A 20,981-nucleotide genomic window follows, 5' to 3' on the forward strand; every position below is an offset into this window, starting at 1 on the left:
CAAACCAGGACAGTATAACAGACACCCCTCTGCACAACAAAAGAAACTGAGAATAGGATGCTGCTGCTTAAAGATGGGTACACAGTACAATTTTGGGTGCTGCTGTTGTCCCACTGGCTTCTTCATAAGGCCACGGGTCTCCTGCAATTCACGTTATCTTTCAGCCCTGTGCAGACTTCTCAGCTACTGCAGGTGTCTCAACTGGCACTGCATGACTATGTTTAGGCAATTGGACTTGGTCCTAATCAGTATGAAAGTATTAAGGAAGTAACCGAAAGTGCTAAATCTGAAAATACTTAATACAAATCAAATAGTTGGGTTATCAAGCATTGGAACAGGCTGCCCAGGGAAGTCACCATTCCTGGAGGTTTTTAAAAGATGTGTAGATGTAGCACTTAGGGATATGGGTAAATGGTGGACTTGGCAGTGTTAGGTTTACAGTTGGACTTCCATGATCTTAAGGGTCTTTTCCAGCCTAAATTATTCTATTGTATTCTAATTTACTGCAGCAGTTTCTTACACAAAACCACCGATTTAAATCTAAATTTAGATCAACAGGATGAATAGAATTGTTCTAGACTCTTATGGGACACTACAAATGCTGCTTGATTTCAGTCTTGCCAAAACTGACTGAGTGTATAATTTACTTTATGTACAGTTTTGTAGGAATCAAACTAAAAGAAAAATATTTCCAAACTGAATTAACATTCAGTTTGGCTGTCCATGTTCATTACCACTTATAGTTTCTAGACAATACCTGAACCAAAAAAACCCACCACAAAAGGAGAAAGAGGTGGAATTGCAGGGAGCAATTTTTACAACAATGAAGCAAACAAGACAAAAATCTCAGTTCATGAATGAATACCTCAGAGATAGAACCAAGACAGCTTTAATGATGTGAGCAAGCAGCTGTGTGGTGCTTAGTTGCCAGCCAGGTTAAACCACGACACTCTTAACAATTAGGCATTCCCATGCCTTGACTGATTTACCTGCCTAAACAGGATGAAATGCAATTATCATGAGGTTTCTACAATCAGCTAGCAACCCTATCGTGTATCTTGCAGATAAAGCATTTATTGAATTAAGCCATTAATTAAATTAAATTTTTTATCCTAGAGCCAATTCTTACGGTATTTCTTGATTTTTGTTTACCCAGACACATTTTTGGAAGACCCTGAATCTTTAAAAATATTTGAAAAATCAAACTCAACAGTCTTATGAGCTGTTACAGAGAAACTATTTAGCAAAGCAGTAAGAACAATTTTGCTATTCTGAACCCTGAAAAAAACCCTCATATTGGAAGACTATTAAAAATAAAACCATAAGGAAAGGATAAACTACATCCTGGAACTGTAATGGACAGTGGAAAGAATGGAGTGGTACCACATATTTTTTAGGAATCTTTCTAATGATTAATTGTATACACAACCTTTGACCATTTCCCTAGAATACCACTACAGATTTGCACAAAATATCAGAAGAAAACTGGGATTTGTTTATTTATTTATTTTATTTTTAAACACTGGCACTACTAGCTGATACGAAGCTTTTCATCACCTCTTCTTTCCCCTCTGTCTCTGGTTACACTCTCATCTCCAAAAACTTACTGTCTTCCTTCTCAAATAACACTTGCCATTCCCTGTACATGGTTAGCAGGGACACAGTTCTGTCAGTGGTAAGAGTTTAGTCCAGCAATGGAAAATCTTTTCAATGTCTAATGACAAGTTTGCGTCAGAAGCAGCACTGCATTTCATGATCACTGATGCCAGTCCTAGTCAGTGACAAACTCAGCACCAATATAAGTGGTTAATTCCCACTGGTCTAATCTAATTGGTTAGGTACGGAATCAGCATTATAAGAACCATTTTTTCATCCTAGTAATGCTCCTGTCTCTAAAGTTTCTGGAAAGGTTATGTACCAAGTTCCTTGTCTGTGAAATGGGGTAATTGCTCTTACCTACTTACCTCAGCAGTAATGAAATGCACAACAAGGTATGATGTTTCCTACAGAGTAGTAAAAAGTTATGTGCCTTATATTGTTATATTAATTATTTCTTGCCCCTACTTGAACTGTTTATTTCATCTCCCTACTACAACTTGTAACAAAAAGATTTTGTAGTGTGCGCAGTCTTTTTGTGCATGTTTAAGTGCCTAGAGTAATCCATCTTCTTTGTGGCAACTGTGACAATAGATGCTATAGCAAGAGAAACATAAAAAATTCCATTACCTTACAAGATGCTGTGACATTGAATTATTTAAAGTTGATGGGAGTGGGGAGAGATGACAAAAGATTTCCAACACAGAAAACATTAGATAAGTGCTAAATATTACTTCTAATTATATTTATTTCCATTTTGAAAAACAGTTAGGGTCTAATACCAAGCAATAAATTTAATAAAGCAGATGCTGGGAGCATACTTCTAATTTATACATGGTCTTTTCAGAATCAAGTGGTATCATGAATAGTGTAAGACTCTAGAATTCTGTAAAATCACTGAAAAGAGAGATCTAAAGCCAAGAGTATTGTTCTGTAATGTAACTATTTCGAATTTGGATTTCATACCTCATTCTCTTTACAGTAACAAAAATATGTATGGAATATCCAGGAGCCAAGTCTTCTGCATTAAATCAGTCCTGAGCAGAAATTAAACGTGTACTGAGGTATATACTTCTATCTTGCATTTAAATCTAAGCATCTTAAAGGAATTACCTGTTTATGAAAATATTCAAATGTACAATGAGCACTGTGTAAGAACTGTAGTACTGAGCCTCTGACAAATTTGGGGAGCATGCCTTCTGGTGGCCTTCCAGAGGTCTTGCTACCAAGAGAACTATTACTGAACTATGACTTAGGTAACTATCACCTAAACTCAGAGATAACTGTAGTCTTGGAATACATCCAGACCCCTCCATCTTGATTTGAAAAGAGCCATGTTAAGAACAGCATTTTGGAATCTTGAAATCAGTTCTAATAAAATATGCTTAAGTTAGGAAGAACTACCAGCCTGTGCAGAAAAGGTATCCAAACAGATCACAGGAGCTTAGACTGAAAGAAAAGTTTGCTCTCCATGGCTAGTTTAGTTAGTTCCATAACCTTAGCAACTTCTTCTCTTATATGGAGGACAGTACATCTACCAATCTTTCCCACTCTCCCTCCCCAAAAAAGGCTACGAAAGCCTGACAGCTGTGTCTCAAATCAAAGCACTTACATGTCTTTTCATGAGTTTACTTGTTTAAGCAAATGGACCTCTAGAGATGACAATGAAAAGAAAGATTTATTACTAAAATAGAAGCAAAAGAATGAGGTTAGGAAACAACTGGAAAATGTAGATAAACTATGCTGGCATGCTAGCTCTTGCTAATGACAGGATGAAAGCCTATCAGGCTGAGATGCAACAATCAGAAGCAAGCAAGCAACTTTTATACTTGGCATCCTTTTTTATAAGGAAAAAATAATTAGTATAAAAAACATAATATACAATTAATTAAATTAGGATGTATTTTACCAACAAATAATTAGTTAAGGAAATAAAAAGGTTCTACCTGTGTCTGAATTGCGATCTTCATTTCTGGATGGACTAACAGTAAAAGGAAGTTTACGTTTCATGGAAGACTTTTCTTTCATCTCCTTCCCCACATCACTCCTATCCACTTTTGGAGTTTTGCTGTAGGATGCAATCTTGTCCTTGCTCTAATATAAATAAAAAGTATACTAAGTAATTTTTGTATAAAGCAGAATAGTCTTATAATGTATACAGACTGAAGAGACTGCTATGCGAGAATGTATGTGCATGTGTGTATGTATTTGTATTGCGTAGTTTATTCAAAAACTTTTAAAGAAACCTTACTAAAGATAATCAATGGCATTTCATTCTTTTTAAAATTTATGTTTTCGTGTTATGTCTACTTCCAGATATATCACAGTAGAACCACTGTTCACTATTAGAGCCTTGATTAATAAGCAAAGAAACAACACAAACTGGAAAAGAATTTGCTAAGTCTTAACAACCATCCCAATTTCCTTTCCTGACCATAACATAATAATCACATTAAAAGCCCATACTGCAATTCAGACTATGAATAGTAACACAGTAACAACCAAAAAACCCTCTAAAAACCATCCCCTGCCTCCACCCCCACCCCATAATCCATCTATACAGAACTCCCTTTCTATTCCAACAAGAGTAATAATGTAGTGTTTCGTTTTCTAAAGCAAAATTTACTAAGAAATCAGAAACTCTATGAAGAAACTTTTAAAACTGGTATCAAATTTAGAAGAAATAGGTACAAGCTATTTGGAATTTTTAGTTGCATAAATCTGGGATTTTTCACTTATAAAATGTATATCAAGATAAACAGAGAAATACCTGGATGGGCACAATATTAACTTATGTTTGATTACTTTGATAATATAGGAGGTCGAAGTATGTAAAAGATAGCAGGTTACCAAGAAGAGTGCTTGAAAGAACCCCCTGCAAACCCCAACGTTTTGGCCTACCAATTAAGATGCAATGTAGAGACACAACATCTGTCCGTTACACACTGCAGAAACACATTATCCAGCTATGTCAGCTATCACAGCTTCACAGCTTTATATCATTCTGAACAGATGATAAGATGAAACCTCTAAGAGATTAATTTTCTAAAGGTAGAAGAGGCACATACACTTACTTGCCAATCAGAAAAACAAAAGGTTGTTCCTTGGTACTTGTGAATCAAGAAGTTAAGAGTTATTCTGATTAGAGGAAAACTAGAATATCACTCCAAGTAAAGGTACTATTCTCGACAGCACCTTTCCTTTATTTAAAAACAAACACAGGTAACAAGAGTAGTTTGATTATAACATCTGACACTCTGAGTTCAAACTGTTGCCAAAGGAATAGGCAGAAGTGATTACAAAAAGAACCTGCAACAAACTCTACAACCTTCAGATGACAAATGTCTGTACCAGGGAAATCACAAAGAAGGGATTGGTCTATGTCAGGAGAACTCCTGAAGTAAAAGGCTGATGCCCCCAGAGAAAACTCATCTTCACTCTGAGTTTGGAAACCTGAAAAAAACCCACCCAAAAAACCCAAAACCCCAAACAAACCAAAACGTAGAATAAAACTCATACACCAAAACCAGCCCTCCTCCAAAACTGCAAAGGAAAAAACAAACACACCCCGATCTTTTTTTTTTACATACTGGAACAAGAAAATCTAAAAATCTAAACCCCTTTAAGACTCCCCTAAGCCCTTGGGAGATAAAGTGCCTGTGCTATTACTTTTGAAAGAAGCTAATCAATCTAACACAACTGATCATTTGCAAGTGCATTTATAAGTTGACAAGAGCAGGTCCAAACTCTCTTAAGCCCATTCCAGTCTCTTCCACTGCACGTAAGAATTTCCCCGCTTCAACCCAATCTCACCAAAAGTGCTCTCATCCCTTGTTGCAAACAATCCACTTATTTGTCATATGTGCACGTGTACATGTCCCACAATATAGTAAAATGGTATTGAAGTTTTATTGCTTTCTCTAGAATATTATCTTATGTTAGGTACTACGCAACAGAAGGGATCAATTAAAAATAGTTCAAATTTCCTAAGGAGGAAACATTGGGTTCAACTTGTTCTGTAGAAAAAAAGGCAAACTTTATGTGGTTGGTAATTCTTAAAAAGAATCACTTTTTTTGGTACTAATCAGTAAAATACATTGGTAGGTTCTTACGACGAGATACAAGCTGCTTAAATGATTTACATTTCTTCTTAGTCTTAAATTGTATATATGCATTATGTTAAATATTATGACTGATGCACTACTTTTTTGATAATCACCAAATATTACCTTTGTGATGATCTAATTAGGAGGAGAGACAGTTCAAAATGCATACTTTCAGATAAATAAAGACACACTGAAAATGAAAGAACAGGCTATACTCAGAAAACACAGAAACTGAAAAATTAGAGTATGTTGTTCCTTAGCTATTGTGGAAATAAACATTTAGCCACCACCAGTGGCAGACTTTCCAACCCAAAAGATGCAACGAACAGGGTGTTTGAGGAGTCTGTAGAAAGTCAATGCTATTTAGTATTTTTAGTGCCAATGCTGAAACAGAGATGCAATTAGATACGCAGACACCATCACAACCAGGAGAGAGGGAGAAGCAAAGAGCACTGGCAAAGGGAAAATAAAATGAATAGTGAATTTGAAAAACAGTCTAAATACAAAACAAAATGGGACAGGCCAGGATAAAAAACAAGGTTCTAGAAATTTATAAAAAGAATCAACTGTACAAGCGCAAGACCCCACATTAAAAACCACAAAACTCTTAACAGCCTCCTGGATTCAACTTCAAGTAAAGGAAGGCAAGAGGAGGTAGCAAGCCCTGCAGGTAAGAACAGGCATTTTGATGTAAAGAGCGAGAATTCACTGTTCCAACTACCTCTGATCACTGCAACAGCGTGCATGCCTTTCTCAGGGTCCAAAATAAGGCTCAAAATTCAGCATGAATAGTCTATGTATTAGTTTAATGTGAGCCATGGAAGCAACCCAAAACAAAGTTGACGTCTTTTATAAAGCAATCTGTAACTTAGAATATCTGTGGACTTTCTACAGAGGTTCATTAATCTAAAGTGAAAACCACTAATCAAACACCACAGACATGATAATGTTCAGATACAAAAAATATTCCTGCAAAGAGAAAGACATTACATACTTTCCATGTCCACTACATTTAGAAAACATTTAATGACTTTAGCCTGCAACAGGAGACAAGCAAAGGTTATTTATCCTCCTACTAACTATCTAACTCTATGCCAGTCAGCGTAATTAAGTATCAGAATAAACTGCCCAAGGAGACTGGAATTTCCATCAGTCAAGGCTTTAAAGAAAAGGTCTGGCAAACATCTGTCAAGAACTGAGTACAGCTTATTCTGCTCTGGGGCAAATGGATGAGCTGGATCTGCATGTCTCAACATTTAATGCATGCCTCACCGGAGGATGTAGTAACAACGAAGAATTTTCTCTCTCAAAACCATTCTAGTGTGCTATGACGAAGAACACATTTTTAATCTGTTCAACAGAAACGTCTCAGGCGGCTAACAAACAGCAGTCTAGACAATTTCTTGATACCCCATTCCAGCTCTGTTGTCTGGTACCAGTACAATCAATGACAATACACAAAAGAAGACAAGAGTGTCATATAATCTAGCAGATGTAGTAAGCCCCGGGAGAATAAGCATTCTTTTTCTGCCTATCAAAGATAATTACATACTGAAGTGTGTTCTGCATGATATCAAAATGGCTTTGGGCACTATTGTTGGACCCTTCTTAGAAGAGAGTTAATTCTTACAAACCCCAGATGTGTTTCTTCTTTGGAGCACATATCTATCATTTACTTCCTGAGTTCTGGCCATGGAAGTTCTAAAGTATAAAGTTAGATAAATTAAAATTTCATTATGTTCTTATCTTCATAAAGTATCTCATGCAAACACTAAATGGTCTATCCACTGTACACACTCTTACAATTTTTTTTATTTTATGCTCCCAAGATGAGCAACTGATATAAAAATACATGTACCCTAAAGCATATAAGCTCAGCTTATTGACAGGAATGTTATTCCTATGATTTTTTGTAAGCTCTCAGAAGACCTGAACACATGGCTGATTCACATAGCTATTTACTGGCTGCCAGAACAGCATAATGAGCATTAACTTCCACTGGACAAATATGAAAGATTAAGTCTCATAACAACAGTAACTTTACTACATTCCTCAGTCAAGAGCTAATATTGCACAATCAGTAAGAGCTAAACATTATATCAACTAGGAAAAACAAATCCTCCAAGTGTTTTTTCTTTGATCTCAATATATTAACTATTGGAATAGTCTTACACCATATATTTAGGCCATTACAATTTTTATTTTGAGAAGAACGAGGAATTTTTTAGGGACTGGTGTCCTTTAACATTACTGTTTGCAAATGCACTGTTTTGTGTGAACGTTATTTCACATTAGGCCTCCTCTGCCTACAATGCATCTATGAACATATAAGGGAACACTAATCATTAAACCACCTATCTTCTGTTCATTTACAGTCATAGAGATTAAGCTCCACAAGTAGTTCAAAGACATTTCTGCTTCAGTAACAAAGTGGACACAGAAGCAAGTAAGAGCAAGTTTATACAGCGAAGTGCAGAAGTGGTTTGACTGTACGATTCTACAGAAAAAAATAAAAAGCCAAAGCTACGTGAAAAATACGATTAGAATACATTTTTTTGTACTAAGGACCACTGCAATTACCTGAATGTTGATGACCTCAGGGTCTTTTCATGCTACTAAAAGACACAGGCATCTCTGATGGCACAATGAATGCTCACTCATTGGTCACACAATAGTGGGAAAAGCATGCAGACAAGAGGTGTTTCCAGATTAATCAAGATACTTCCATATCAAAATGCCACTAAGGGAAAAATTTTACTTTATTATCCTTTTCACCTGTATCAGTACTTCCTTACATCAGGTTAAAAATCCATAACTTTTTCATAAAAAGTTCTAATGCTTCAAAGACTATTGTCTTTAAATTCATGGTTGCAAATATTTACATATTGAGAACAGTCCTTATTTGTTTTACAGAAATTTCCGCTACTTCCTGAAGATATTTCATTTAGAATTATCACTGCTGATTTGGCCTGGTCAATCTTCACTTCAGAGTTTTACATCTGTGTGTGTAATACAGATTTGCCTTCATGATTTTATGTTGTTCAAACTCAAATTTTACTGTGTCGTTTTTAAATAATTTTCTAAGCTGACTTAAAATTATTACACTTTGGCAATTTGTTTGTTTTTCCTAATACATGGGAAAAGATAGGAGATTATTCAAGGGCCAGCTAAACACTGCTGACACTTACCTGTCCATGTGTTAGAGAACAGTTCGTGTGACTGTTTAAGTGACTACTTAATATCTTAATCATGTATTCAATTTTCTCAAAATATGACAAGAGCAACCAAGTTTTATTTATTATGCTAAAAACCTGAATACAGGAGTACTAACTGCAACACTTAAATAATTCTGTAATTTTATTTAGGATCTCATATTTTCAGTATTACATATATCAGTTTACACCATACAATCCCCAAACCAAATCCTACATTATTCTAAACTCACATTACATATTGTGCCAAGGTGGACAGCAAGACTGTACATTGACAGTGCAAGCAGTTTTTCGGTTTACTCTTTGGTATCAATCTAATTAGTCCACCATTGTGTATGTCCTTGATCAAACTTTCATCTTCCCCCAGACTTTAATTTTCTAAATAAACCTGCCTTCACTGGCATGCTAATCTCAAATACCAGGCAAGACAGAATCTGAACCTAGCACATTTGTCCATACTTCCAATTCCTATACTGCTGATCAGTCTCAACAACAAGCATTTCCTTGTTAGAGCAGCCAGCTAAGGAGAAACCTTCACCCAAACCAATAAGACAATGCAAGGGTTTTAGTGAGCATTAAAAACAGAATGTTAATTTACTCCTTTCTAAATGAAATAAAAATTTGCCATGTTTCCGGGTGGTTTAATAAACAACACCATGTTCACTGTTCTGTTCCCTGGAAAAAATTATTCATATTTTCATATGGATTCATATCTTTTTTTGGTGAAAGACAGCTGCACATACCTGTTTCAGAAGATTACCTAACTCTGCAGAGATTGCAGGGCAGGGGGGTTAAATGGCTCAGCAGACATAACTGCTACTGTTATTAGTAGATCAGAGGCAGGAGATTACTGGACAGGAAGGTGTCAAGACAACCAGCAAATACCAAACTGGGCACAAGGATCACTGCCAAGGCAGCTCCTTTGGCAGTGGCTGGAGATTCAACAGCCACTCTAGAAACTAGCACCATTTTGCTACTATGGCAGCAGGCAACAGGGAGAAGAGGGGAGGGGGAGTCAGAGGTGGAGAGTGGAAGAGGAGAAGGAGCCCCAGAAGTAAACTCTTTATTTTGATTGATTTATTTCTTTAAACTCAGATTGCAGAGCAATTTGTATGTAAAATTCAAAGCCTACAAAGGAGGAAAGTAATCTGCACTATAAAAGTACGATAATCTATTTCTGTACATTCAAACCTACAAACAAATGCATTCCAAGCATTTCAAGCCATACCTTTAGCAGAGAAATAGGGAAAAAGAAAACTTTAAAATTGGCACATTCCAGAAAACCCACTATTTTTGCTTTGATAAAAGGGAACAAATGATGAAAATTTATTTTAACCTCTGTGTTACAGATTTTTTTATATTAAAACCACAAAGCTTGAAATAAAAGTTGCGTCAGTTTTCCTAGCACGAGCAGTTGTTACATCTTCAAGATTTTCCTGTGTCAAAAGCTTTTTTCACAAATACTGAAGTGTCAAGCTAACAAGAGTTTATAAAGCCAGAAACTATTTTTTTAGTTAAATAAATAACCTAAAATCTTTACAAAATGTAGCTTATTTACAAGCGTATAAATGAAAAGGCAGTACTGAATACCACTAAATGTCATTGCAGTAGCCTTCCTATTCTTGTTGCTTGTAGGCCCCAGAGTTTCCCCCCACCTATTCCCCGTGTTGAATGACACTTCAATTAACTCCACAATATCCCAAATAAGCACCAGAACAAAACCAGAACAAAAAAAACCCAACATTTTTTCATCCCTTTACTAGTAAGCCAATTTTCTTTCCCCATTTTACTCTGTTATCTTCCTCTTCTTATCGAAATAGTTCAACACAGCTAGCAAAAACAACTAACTTTGCCTCACTTCATTGGGACCCATAAAACAAACTGGGAAGAGACTGAAGCTCTGGTGTTTCCTATGAATGTTTTCAGATGACAAACAGTTGAAGCAGATGCTGGATCTTATCTTTTCCTATTTTTTCATCTCTCCCTGTCTTATATCCATTCATTAAGTGATCTTACAGAGAACAGATACTTCAACAAAATAGTAACAGTAAGTATGATCACACACAAACACACAATCTCCTTTTCCAGAGAAAACAGTTTTAAACATCATTTGGGAGATAAACATATTCTCTCTCCTTAGGGGAATATACAACTCATCATTCACAATACAGAATAAACCCAACACATCCAGCTTCCTTTTGAATTAAGTTGCAAGTTACAATAAAAGGCATAAATTGTGTTCCCTGGTTTAATTTACAGTTAAAGCCATATAGAAACTTATTTTTTTCTGCACTCAAGATATCAAAATACAGACTCATATTTATTTCTTCCCATTACAGTAACAAAAATCGTGATAGAACACATGCTTTCTGTTTCACTGAAATTAAATGGACATGAATATAATTTTGTTACCTTTCTTGCAGTTGTTTTTTCCACCATGGTGCTATCACTGTCAGAATTTTCAACTTGAACTGTTTTTGTAGACCCAAATTTGGGCATTTTATAGTGGTTTAGCTAGTTGTATCTTGTATCAGTGGGTTCATCGTGTGTCTGAAAAATAAACAACCAACCAACATTATATAAATATACATACAACAGTGTCATTTCAGGACAAATGTGCTACTGCAGATGGTATCAGCACTAAACAGTACCCCAAAAAAAGATAACAATAACACATGACTTCAAGCATCCCACTCATCTGCAGCTCAAACCTTGGGGTGAAAACCTGGAAGGTCTAACACAGCTACTACTAGGGACGGTGTCATCAGAAAGCCACCAAGTTAGTTGCTGAATTGCCTCATCCCTCTGACTTACCTCTTTGGCTTAACACTTCTGGATATTTGATGGCTTACTGATTCAATATCTCACTTAATTTTATAGGTAATAAGACTGGGAGAATGCACAAGATCATTTCTAGCAACAGTGTGAAGAGAAATTAAGCTTTCTAGCCTGGGAAACTGAAATATTGTCTGCCCAAAACATTACAGAATGAAGGTCAAAACTCGGTGGTTTGCTATCCTATTTGTTGGAACAAGAGACATATGTTAGAAGAACAATCTTCTAAAGCTTACACCTGGAACTAGAAACTCTAATTTCTACTGTCAAGCACATTAATTACATAAGCCATTGCTATATATATGTATATAAAGCTCCAAGAGCTCTGTGGTGTTTCATTTCCAGGGTACACCAAGTAAGTGTCATTATAGATTCACATAATGGAATTTTGATTTTTCCATGTTAGTTTTGATTCTACTTTTCTACTTCAAGAGAAGCAAAATATTTTTAATACATAGAATCCTTTAGGTTGGAAAAGGCCTTTTAGATCATCAAGTCCAAGCACAATACCTATCAGGGAAAGCCAGATTGCATAGCAGAAGCCTGCTCTATACTTTCAACACTGCCAGAAATACAGTCTAGTGCTTTTTAGCATTATTTATTTAGCATCTCATTAAGAATCACAAAGTTCTTATTACAAAGAAGAAAAGTTAAGATAAAGAAACAGGCCAAAATATCTTGCCAGCACACCAGAATTTTTACTACACAAACCATTAAGTACTATGGTAAGTGAGTTCAGCAACAGAAGACTGCAAATACTATCAATTCTGAATAACAAACAAGGGACAGAGAACTAACGTTTTTCTCTATATTCTATGGTTCAGGAAACTGCCAAGACAGGAGCTAAAATGAGATGGGAATCAGCAGGGCAAACTCAGCTCACTACAGTGCCTAAGTAAAAGATCATAGAAACAGAATGGCAAGGGTTGGAAGGGACCTTGGGAGATCATCTGGTCCAACCCTCCTGCTAAAGCAGGTTCACCTAGAGCAGGTTGCACAGGACATCATCCAGGCAGGCTTTGAATATCTCCAGAGCAGGAGACTCCACAACCCTCCTGGGCAGCCTGTTCCAGTGATCATAGAAGAAAACATGGCAGATAATATTAGAAAGCTAACTTAAAGAAATTTGTACCAAGAACTCTCATTTGACTTGGAGAAGCTCATGAGCCATCATCTTCACATCCCCAAAGGTGCACTGGAGATTCCCATTGACTCTGCCCAGTGTTGTTAACAGACAGATGTGTTATTAGGCCACTACGTACTACTCTTCGTAAATCCCAAAATATATTTAAGAGATTTGTGGCTTAGCCAAGACTCAGAAGCCAATTTCAGCTGAGGGTGAAAACCAAGAAATCTAACACAAAAACATGGCTTAGAGCAGGAACAGTGTCATAACCAAAAATGCCAACAAAGTCATCTGCTGAACTCACTTGTCCACCTGACTAGCCTCTTCCACAGAATGAAGAACCACTTGTCTTGTAACAGAAAAGAAGAGGTCAAATGAAAAGTAAAATTGCATTTGGCATCACTTTAAAGCTGGTAATGTTTTATGGGTCTTTTTGAACTGATGTGATTGCAGTCTTAGCGAGTCTTGTAGTAATTTTATGTCTCAGCTAGACATCACTTCAGGTGTGACATTTCTATTGTTGCTTTACAGTGAGGATTTTGGGATCATCACGTAGCCAATTTGTTGCTGTTATAGGACCAAGGCCGCTATTTTGGTTTGATACAGATAACTATCAACTGGTATTTTGTCTTTGGCAGATGACTTTGAGAAAACTGTTTTGCACACTAGACCTGACACACAAAACTTTCATATTCAAACAAATTTCTACACAGCACCCCCCACCCCCTCAAGACCTAAACTACAAGAAATTCCCTTACAGAATACTTGGCTAAGATTAATACTATTGTATACAACAAAGTAACATCTTACTTTACTCTTCCAGAACAGGAGAGGAAGAACAAGAGGGGAAGGAAAGTTCAAAATACTCAATCCTGAAGTCAGAAAATTAGGAAATGCTGCACTAATGTCTGCTCTTTTCCTCCCTTTCCCCATACCTGAATTTTTTTAACTATTTTTTTTTAACATTAACCACAAGGAAGAGCTTAATTAGAAACTGTCTCTCATACAATAACCTGGTTCTTGTCTTCACTGTGGTAACAAGATACAATATTCTGAAATTCCTACTGTTCTACTCTTACCCAAGACAAAAGACACATTAGTGTTTTCCCTTCATTTATGTAGTGTCAGTAGGATTATGCAGCCCTACCCATACAGAGAGTAATTGTTCACTTTTAATGGATGGAAAGCACATGGTTATTTGCTTTTCCTAACAGTTGCAGGAAGAAAAAAGGTTACCGATGCAATGCAAAATACTCTAGAATGAGTTTCCTGTAGTTTACAAAAACATGTCTTAATCCTAAACGAAGCAACGAGTCAGTATCTTCACAGACAACAACTACTGTTCTGATTACACCACACACAGGGCATTACCATAGCAGCAAATATCTGTTTTCATGAGTTTAACAAGAAAACAGAAGCCATAAATCTGCTTTTGCTCAGTTAGCCTCTCAAATCCTCTCCTTAAGTTTTAATTGCAACAACTCCATTGCATGTATCATCATAATTGCAACTACTTTAAAACAGACCAATGTATGAAAGTTATCTTTTTCTAATAAAAATATTTCTCATTGCATATGCTGCTGTTTTCTTCCCTTCCTTTTTTCCTGCTTCTTGATCCCCTGAAACTATCGCCATTCCCGCTTTACTTCTCTTCCTTTCCTGGTTCGGTATGCCATTCCCGATACGTTTCTGGTACCGACAGTAAGGAGCCCAACTTCATGAGCTTAGTACAATTTAGTAGCTTGGGCTTGGCTCCAGTTCATCTTATTTGCCTCACCAGTAGGGGCTAAACCACATTAACTGAACAAGAGTTCCGCCTTCACAAAAGGCCCAGCCTCCTTGCATGTCCTTTCAAGTCTTACTGAACAGAAATAGTTTATTTTTAAAAACAGTAGACCAAAAAAAACCAAACTTCAAGCTACAGGTATTGTATAGGAGCGAGAGGATGATGAAAACATTTTCAAAAGAAATTTAAAGGTATTTTAAAATAATACTGTTAGCACAAATAATACACAAATGTAAGTAAATGAAAACAGAAAGCATAGGATGTTTCCATTTTCTTCACCACATGATCAAAATTAAATGTGAATTCATTCAGTTCTTGACCCCAAGCCAATTATGTTTTGAAGAGAAAACTGCTTTGGAAGTTCACTAGAACTGAGTATCACACACTGGTTTATTAAAGCAGAAACATCCCAACAATTACACTGACACATGGCAGTATTTCCATTACATGTTTCATCTGTCAGGTTGCTATTTCACAATCCCTGTGTGAAATACTTTTCAAAAAGACATAAATACTTCAAATATTTGAGGAAAAAAATACTTTTCATAAAGGGTACGTTTTTTTATTTCATAAGATACCACTATGGTCCAGAAATGTAAGCAAACTATTCAATCCATGATCACATACTGTATATATTACAATAAAATTCTGACCTAAAGAAGTGATTTTACTGACATTTTAACTTTATTCCCATTTGCTTGCAGTTCAGTGCCATTTCAAGTCATGTTCTGAACACAGTCAACAAACATTTGCATTCGAAGTGAAAATGTAGAACATTAGCAGGTTCTTCAAGGGAAACCCAGATAGATCTGTCTGCTTTCCTTCAGGGCTGTTTCTTAATGCAATTACTGGTTTACCAGGCAGTCTTGATGGCATATTTCAAATCACCAGAACCCTAAACTAAAAGTTAAACTCTTTACATTCAAATTATTCTCCTCTATCACAACAAGCAGCACCATCACTTTTTACCTGACAAACAGGGACAGCTGTGCTTTTTCCCTAACAAACTAATTTCATGCTTTTCAATAAAACATAGAAATTGCTTCCTACTAAAGAAACTTCTCTGCATGTAACAAAATCAGGTATTCTCATTTTATGTTTGGACGTCTTTCCTGCACATTCATTATCAGTTATCAATGTCCTTTTATTTAAAATACTGTTGAACTTTTCTCTCATTATTCACCTAAATGAAGTAATTCCATTTTTTTCTTAAAGTAACAAAGGTAAGCATTTTGACAGATCTACAGGCAGTGATATAAAAAGCTAAATTATTTCATTAAAAAACACCCCAAAAAGCAAATAAAAAACCCCACCAACCACCAGAATTTCAGATATAACTAGCTACAGAAAATCAGGCATATTACAAATCTCTAGGACTAACACGTCACTGTATTAATTTGTATAAGCTTTCATCTAGCACTGATGAAAGGGCGTGCCTTCACCTATGTAAAAACCAGAGAATTCATGCAGTACTCCAACAGCGCCGCTGACACCATCGTTCAATCCCTTTATATTAATTTTTGCTTTCAGCCCAGTCTCCTGAGAAACTGAGGCCCATGTGTTTGTGTTACATGCATATGTATGATTCACCAATGACTTTCAAGTCTGTAGATGGATTTTCTTTAAATTTGACAGCAAAGTTTTCAAATATATTGAGCACTCACAAATATCATGGAAAAAGGTGGCTGGCAGATAATAGAAACAACAACAATAGTAATCTGTCACTGTTTTCCCTGAAGGGAAGTTTCAACATGAGCTTCATGCCATATTGCACTTAAGAAAACTCCAGATAATATGACCTTGATAAGCCACTTTCCTTCTTTTCCCCTAGTCACAAGGGAAGTTTCAGTTGAGACCTGCACGTTACCAGAGTCAATCAACCGTAAGACACAAATCTATAAGAAATTAAGCATCGCTATTTCTGGTCCTCACAGAACTACTTGTTTCCTTTCTGGTTTACAATGCATGCTTACCTTCTTATTCCTGCACATCTTCTCCATAACACATCTAGCAAAAAGTTACATGATGCTTAGGGAAGGTTTTGTTTGGTAGCCCTGTTATATAGTTGATCTTGAAGGTTAGCTGACTGCTATTATAGCAAATCAGTGGGGCACAAGACTGAAATTCTATGAGAATATTAGTAGTAGATGGGTTAATTTTCAAGATATGGCATTTATCCTTGAGCTCTAGAATGCATTTGCATTTTAAAAGCAGTGGATCTAGCATAACACTATGTTCTCAATTACCTCTGTTCTTCTATATTTCTCATATATTATTTCATCTGAAGAGGAAAAAAAAATGAAGAAAAATATCCCTCTCTTCCAATAGGGATTTACTCCAGACTGGGAAACAGTGAATCGACTGTACAAAATTTCTGCTATAAATATTTGACAGGAGTGTTTCAGAATGTTTGCTAAAATTAAACTTATGAAAATGACAGCTAAGACTACATCTACATTAGCAAGAAGCACAGAATTATCAAGAGCAGATCTGTAGAGTGGAACAGCTGGTAACAAAAATTCAGAATTTACACTAGTCACATTTAGCAGGTTTGCTCTGGACTAGTTCTAGTGCAGTCCCATGTATTAAACACACTTTAAAGGTTGGAGCACATTCAGCACATTCCTGAACAGATCTCTTGGCTTAAACCAGGAGGAATCAAGCTCTGAAGCCACTGCATAGGGCAAACTGAACTACAGAGAGGAGAGATAAGGATAGTCACTCTAAAGGTGTATTCCTGATTCAAACCAAGACACTGATACAGATTTCCTCTTGGAGATCTCCTCCCTCCCACCCCCAAGACTTTGTCTCTTCCAAGTTTATTTAGAAATGACTGGTATGATCGAGATCTCAAAGCTATTAAGAGTCTATTATGGAAAGGAAAAAAAAAAGTTGGTGAATGAGTATAAGAGAGAGATGTCTAAGAACAGCTGAACTGAGGGAAAGGCAGGCAAAAGCCAACATCACATATTCTGTTCAGAGAAAGCCAGCTGGCCAACCCGTATGTACATACTGGCTAATTAAGAATTATGTAGGTAGCTGCCGCCTAGCCATGCCAAATGTTATCTGTATTCTGGTGGGAGTGTCAAAGGCAGCTGAGGTTAATGCACTGGGAGAAAGGGAAACGGGTATAGTACAAAGGACCAAAACCCACAGAAAATGGGGCTTTTAAAATATGGTAAGGAGCAGAGTTTAAGAAAAAGATATTAGCAAAAAGATGTTCATTTAACTAAGTTTAACACTCCTTGGGTTCTTTTTTTCTTCTTATCAGGAAAGTGCAAATGACTTCAGTATTTTATTTCACAATAAAAGCATGTTGCCTTCAGCAAACAACTTAGAGAAGTGATTTCTTTCCAAAAGAGAGGCTAACAAACTCCAGCATTACTTAGCACTACATGAAACATTGTGATGGGAGATGTAGCAGCACTGTCATTTTTTTTCTTCTTACAGTACTCAGTGTTTCTATACAGACAGTTACTCCTGGTCAGACCACAATGCATATGTTATCAGATCAGCATCTACCTTTTCACCTACAGTGTCCAGTAACAAAAAGGGTGCAAGACAGAATGAAAAATTATTTGGGATATTTTGGTTAGAGGCTGGGGACATACTAAGAGGCACAAGACCAGGAATTTGGGACTGTGGGTAAGGAGACCATTCAGATACAACACACAGTAGGAGGGTAGTAAAGTCTAGTAGCACAGAACTGGGCTTTTCTGGCTTGGGAATTTAAATACCACATCTATGAAAAGAACATCTGTATTTCTACCTGGTATTTCCCACACAGAAGCATGCCTGTGAGAACTAAAGCTTCAGATTAGCTAAATGAGAGAATGTGACTGTGATGAGAAAGCAGCAGAGAGAAACCTGAGAGGACAGGCAAGAAGGGATTGTGCTTGGGAGGACAGCACAAGAGACTCCAGGATCAACACAAGAATTTTTTCCCCAGAACATGGAATACAAACCAAAATTCTTTAGTCTTGCTATTCCTGTGGCCCTGTAAAAAAGCACAAGTGTTCCATCTCCTTTTACTTTTAATGGAGAATGGCAGTCTTACTACTGTGGTCAGTTTTCCGTTACCTCCTTGGACAGACACACTTGTGGAAATGAAGTCTTAAAACACTGCTGATGTCTCATGAGAATGTCAAAATGATGGTAAAGGATGGGACATCGCCCAGGGCATGCACTTAATCCCATTAGAACATTATACAAAATACTGTTCCGAAATTTCAAAGTTTCAGAGTGACTGTAGCCACAGAAATATTAATCTTCGTACCAAGGTCTTCATTGCAGAGGACTGTATAAACACAGCTATTCTATAATCATTGCAGCAGTTTATTTGACCTTTACAATGAAGACAATGAAAGGGCTATTAAAGGCTTCATTTGAGCAAAAATAGTTTTATTTTCTTGTGCAGAATCCTATGAAGAGTGTTGAGTGTTACATGGTTCCCAAAAAATACTTCTTCCCAGTCATTTAGCAACCGAGGGTGCTGCTGGAGTCCAGCGTGCACATTACTGTTAAGTATGATTACTAAACAACTCCCAGGGTGCTAAAGTCAAAGTTGAGTAGGTATGAGGTCTATACAGTAAAACATTTTTCCCAAAAAGCTGATAATACCTTAGACATATGCAGCTATAATGGACTAAACATACACTGCAGTATATCCCTACTGGCAAGCCTGCCTCCTGCCACAGGCTAGAAGCATATTGTCTGTTACAAGCTTAAAGGAAAACACATTTTGCATAAAAAAAGACTAAATAAGAGGCTATTTGCGTATGTTATACTATTTAAGACTAAATTTTTATCATCACCACTTCCTGTATGTGGCGTGCACTAAAATACCATCAAATACAATGAACAGAACAATTTACCAGGCACTTTTTGCCCTGTGCTCCATGGTGTCTCATTGTACTTGCAATCCAGTTCTCTAGCAGTAACCAGCAAACAAATTACTAAAAACTAACGGCTTTAGGTAGCACACCAATTTAGTATGTTGGAGAGAACAGTGCCTAAATGATACATGCAGTGGCTTTTACAGATGAAAGGTGACAAGCAACTTGGAAAATATTCACAAGCTCTTTTCCCACACACGATTGCGACAGTTCAGTCCATGCAGATTCCAGTGTCAGAGTTATGATGAAAGAACTAAGCTCCAACACAGTCTCAAACTAACGGTGCCTAAGGCAACAGTCTGTTGCGGTATTAAGTGCAAATGCAGTACCCAGCATGGCCATGAGTCACAAATTTGGCAGATTTTACCACATTTGATGATAAAATACGACAAAAACACTTTTGGTCCAGAAGTGAGGAATTCTTTTTTATTAGAATTTTCCTTTAAGATTTGCACAATACTTGAGATGCCTTTGTGGCTAGAACACACAGCACTGAGATCGGTTCTATTCCTTTCTTTGCTATACCTGTTGTGCAACCTCAGAAAAAGTGCCTTACCCCTCCACTACAGCAATTCTCCCTACCAGTTTTTAGATGATACACTAAAAATCAAAGAAAACAAATCAACAGCCTAACATAAACACATCTTTCAGAAATATATGCCGTAAGATAACTTGGATATGTGTATTTTGGAGACTCTTCAGATCCTAGCTAATATATGGAATGGACTATTAGACTCGCTGTCCTATCTCAGAGTATTTCTACATTCTAATTTGAAACGTTTAGATACTGTACATCCAAACATACAAGGTTTGTACAAATCGTTCTGTAGTAAGAGAAATAAAATATTTAACCCCATTTTGTAAAGGTGTCCTTGAATAGTGAAATAGGAATGGGCAGTGACTACTCATTTTAACAGCTTTTAATATACTCTGAAGTACAGAACAGCTTTTAATATACTCTGAAGTACCTACTCATCGCATGCCAGACTACACTACACAGGGCAAGGATGAAGTCCCTAAAGAACAGCCGACACAGGCAGCAAGAAAGATTTTCCGATACTTCAGCTGGAATTCACCACTACTTCCTACCAAAATAAAGAACGTATCTCATAGTCTAGGAATTTCTACTAGGAAGAACAAAAAATGAAACGACATACAACTCTTTCCTATGCAGAAAACAAACAAGACTCTTTGCAGAGGTTTTGTTGCACTTGTCTATATAAGGCTTTGGCCTCCTACCCAGAACGCCTTCAAATCCATGTTTTAAGAGCCTGAGTTTACCTGTGCATGGTTTCAAGTGTCAAGTTCCACAGATTTCACAACATGTTCCAATTTATTTTCCATGCTAATAGTAGCACCTAGATTTGTCAACCTCTTTCTAACAAACATGTTCTGTTAAAGAACATGACTCAATCTGGAGTTTTC

At 36.7% G+C, this 20,981-nt stretch overlaps 1 protein-coding gene across 4 annotated transcripts in view; it reads right to left on the reverse strand.

Annotated features, from left to right (window-relative positions):
- Nucleotides 1–11,460, reverse strand: part of ANKRD12 (ankyrin repeat domain 12) — a 49,235-nt gene extending 37,775 nt beyond the window's left edge. For 3 of the 4 annotated variants that reach the window (XR_004842937.1, XM_009646215.2, XM_035901629.1), the window contains exons 1-2: nt 11,327–11,460; nt 3,543–3,690 (exon numbers count right to left, since the gene is read on the reverse strand). Coding sequence is in view for 2 of the 4 variants with exons in the window: in XM_009646215.2 (XP_009644510.1) it covers nt 3,543–3,690; nt 11,327–11,413 (235 nt within the window). In the remaining 2 variants the exon portion in view is untranslated. The remainder of the gene's footprint in view (nt 1–3,542; nt 3,691–11,326) is intronic. The other variant, XM_035901630.1, reaches the window with a different exon arrangement.
- Between the last annotated feature and the right edge of the window lie 9,521 nt (nt 11,461–20,981).

The sequence above is a fragment of the Egretta garzetta genome, unplaced genomic scaffold (genome assembly GCF_000687185.1).
Source record: "Egretta garzetta isolate BGI_Z169 unplaced genomic scaffold, ASM68718v1 scaffold259, whole genome shotgun sequence".
Classification (NCBI taxonomy): domain Eukaryota; kingdom Metazoa; phylum Chordata; class Aves; order Pelecaniformes; family Ardeidae; genus Egretta; species Egretta garzetta.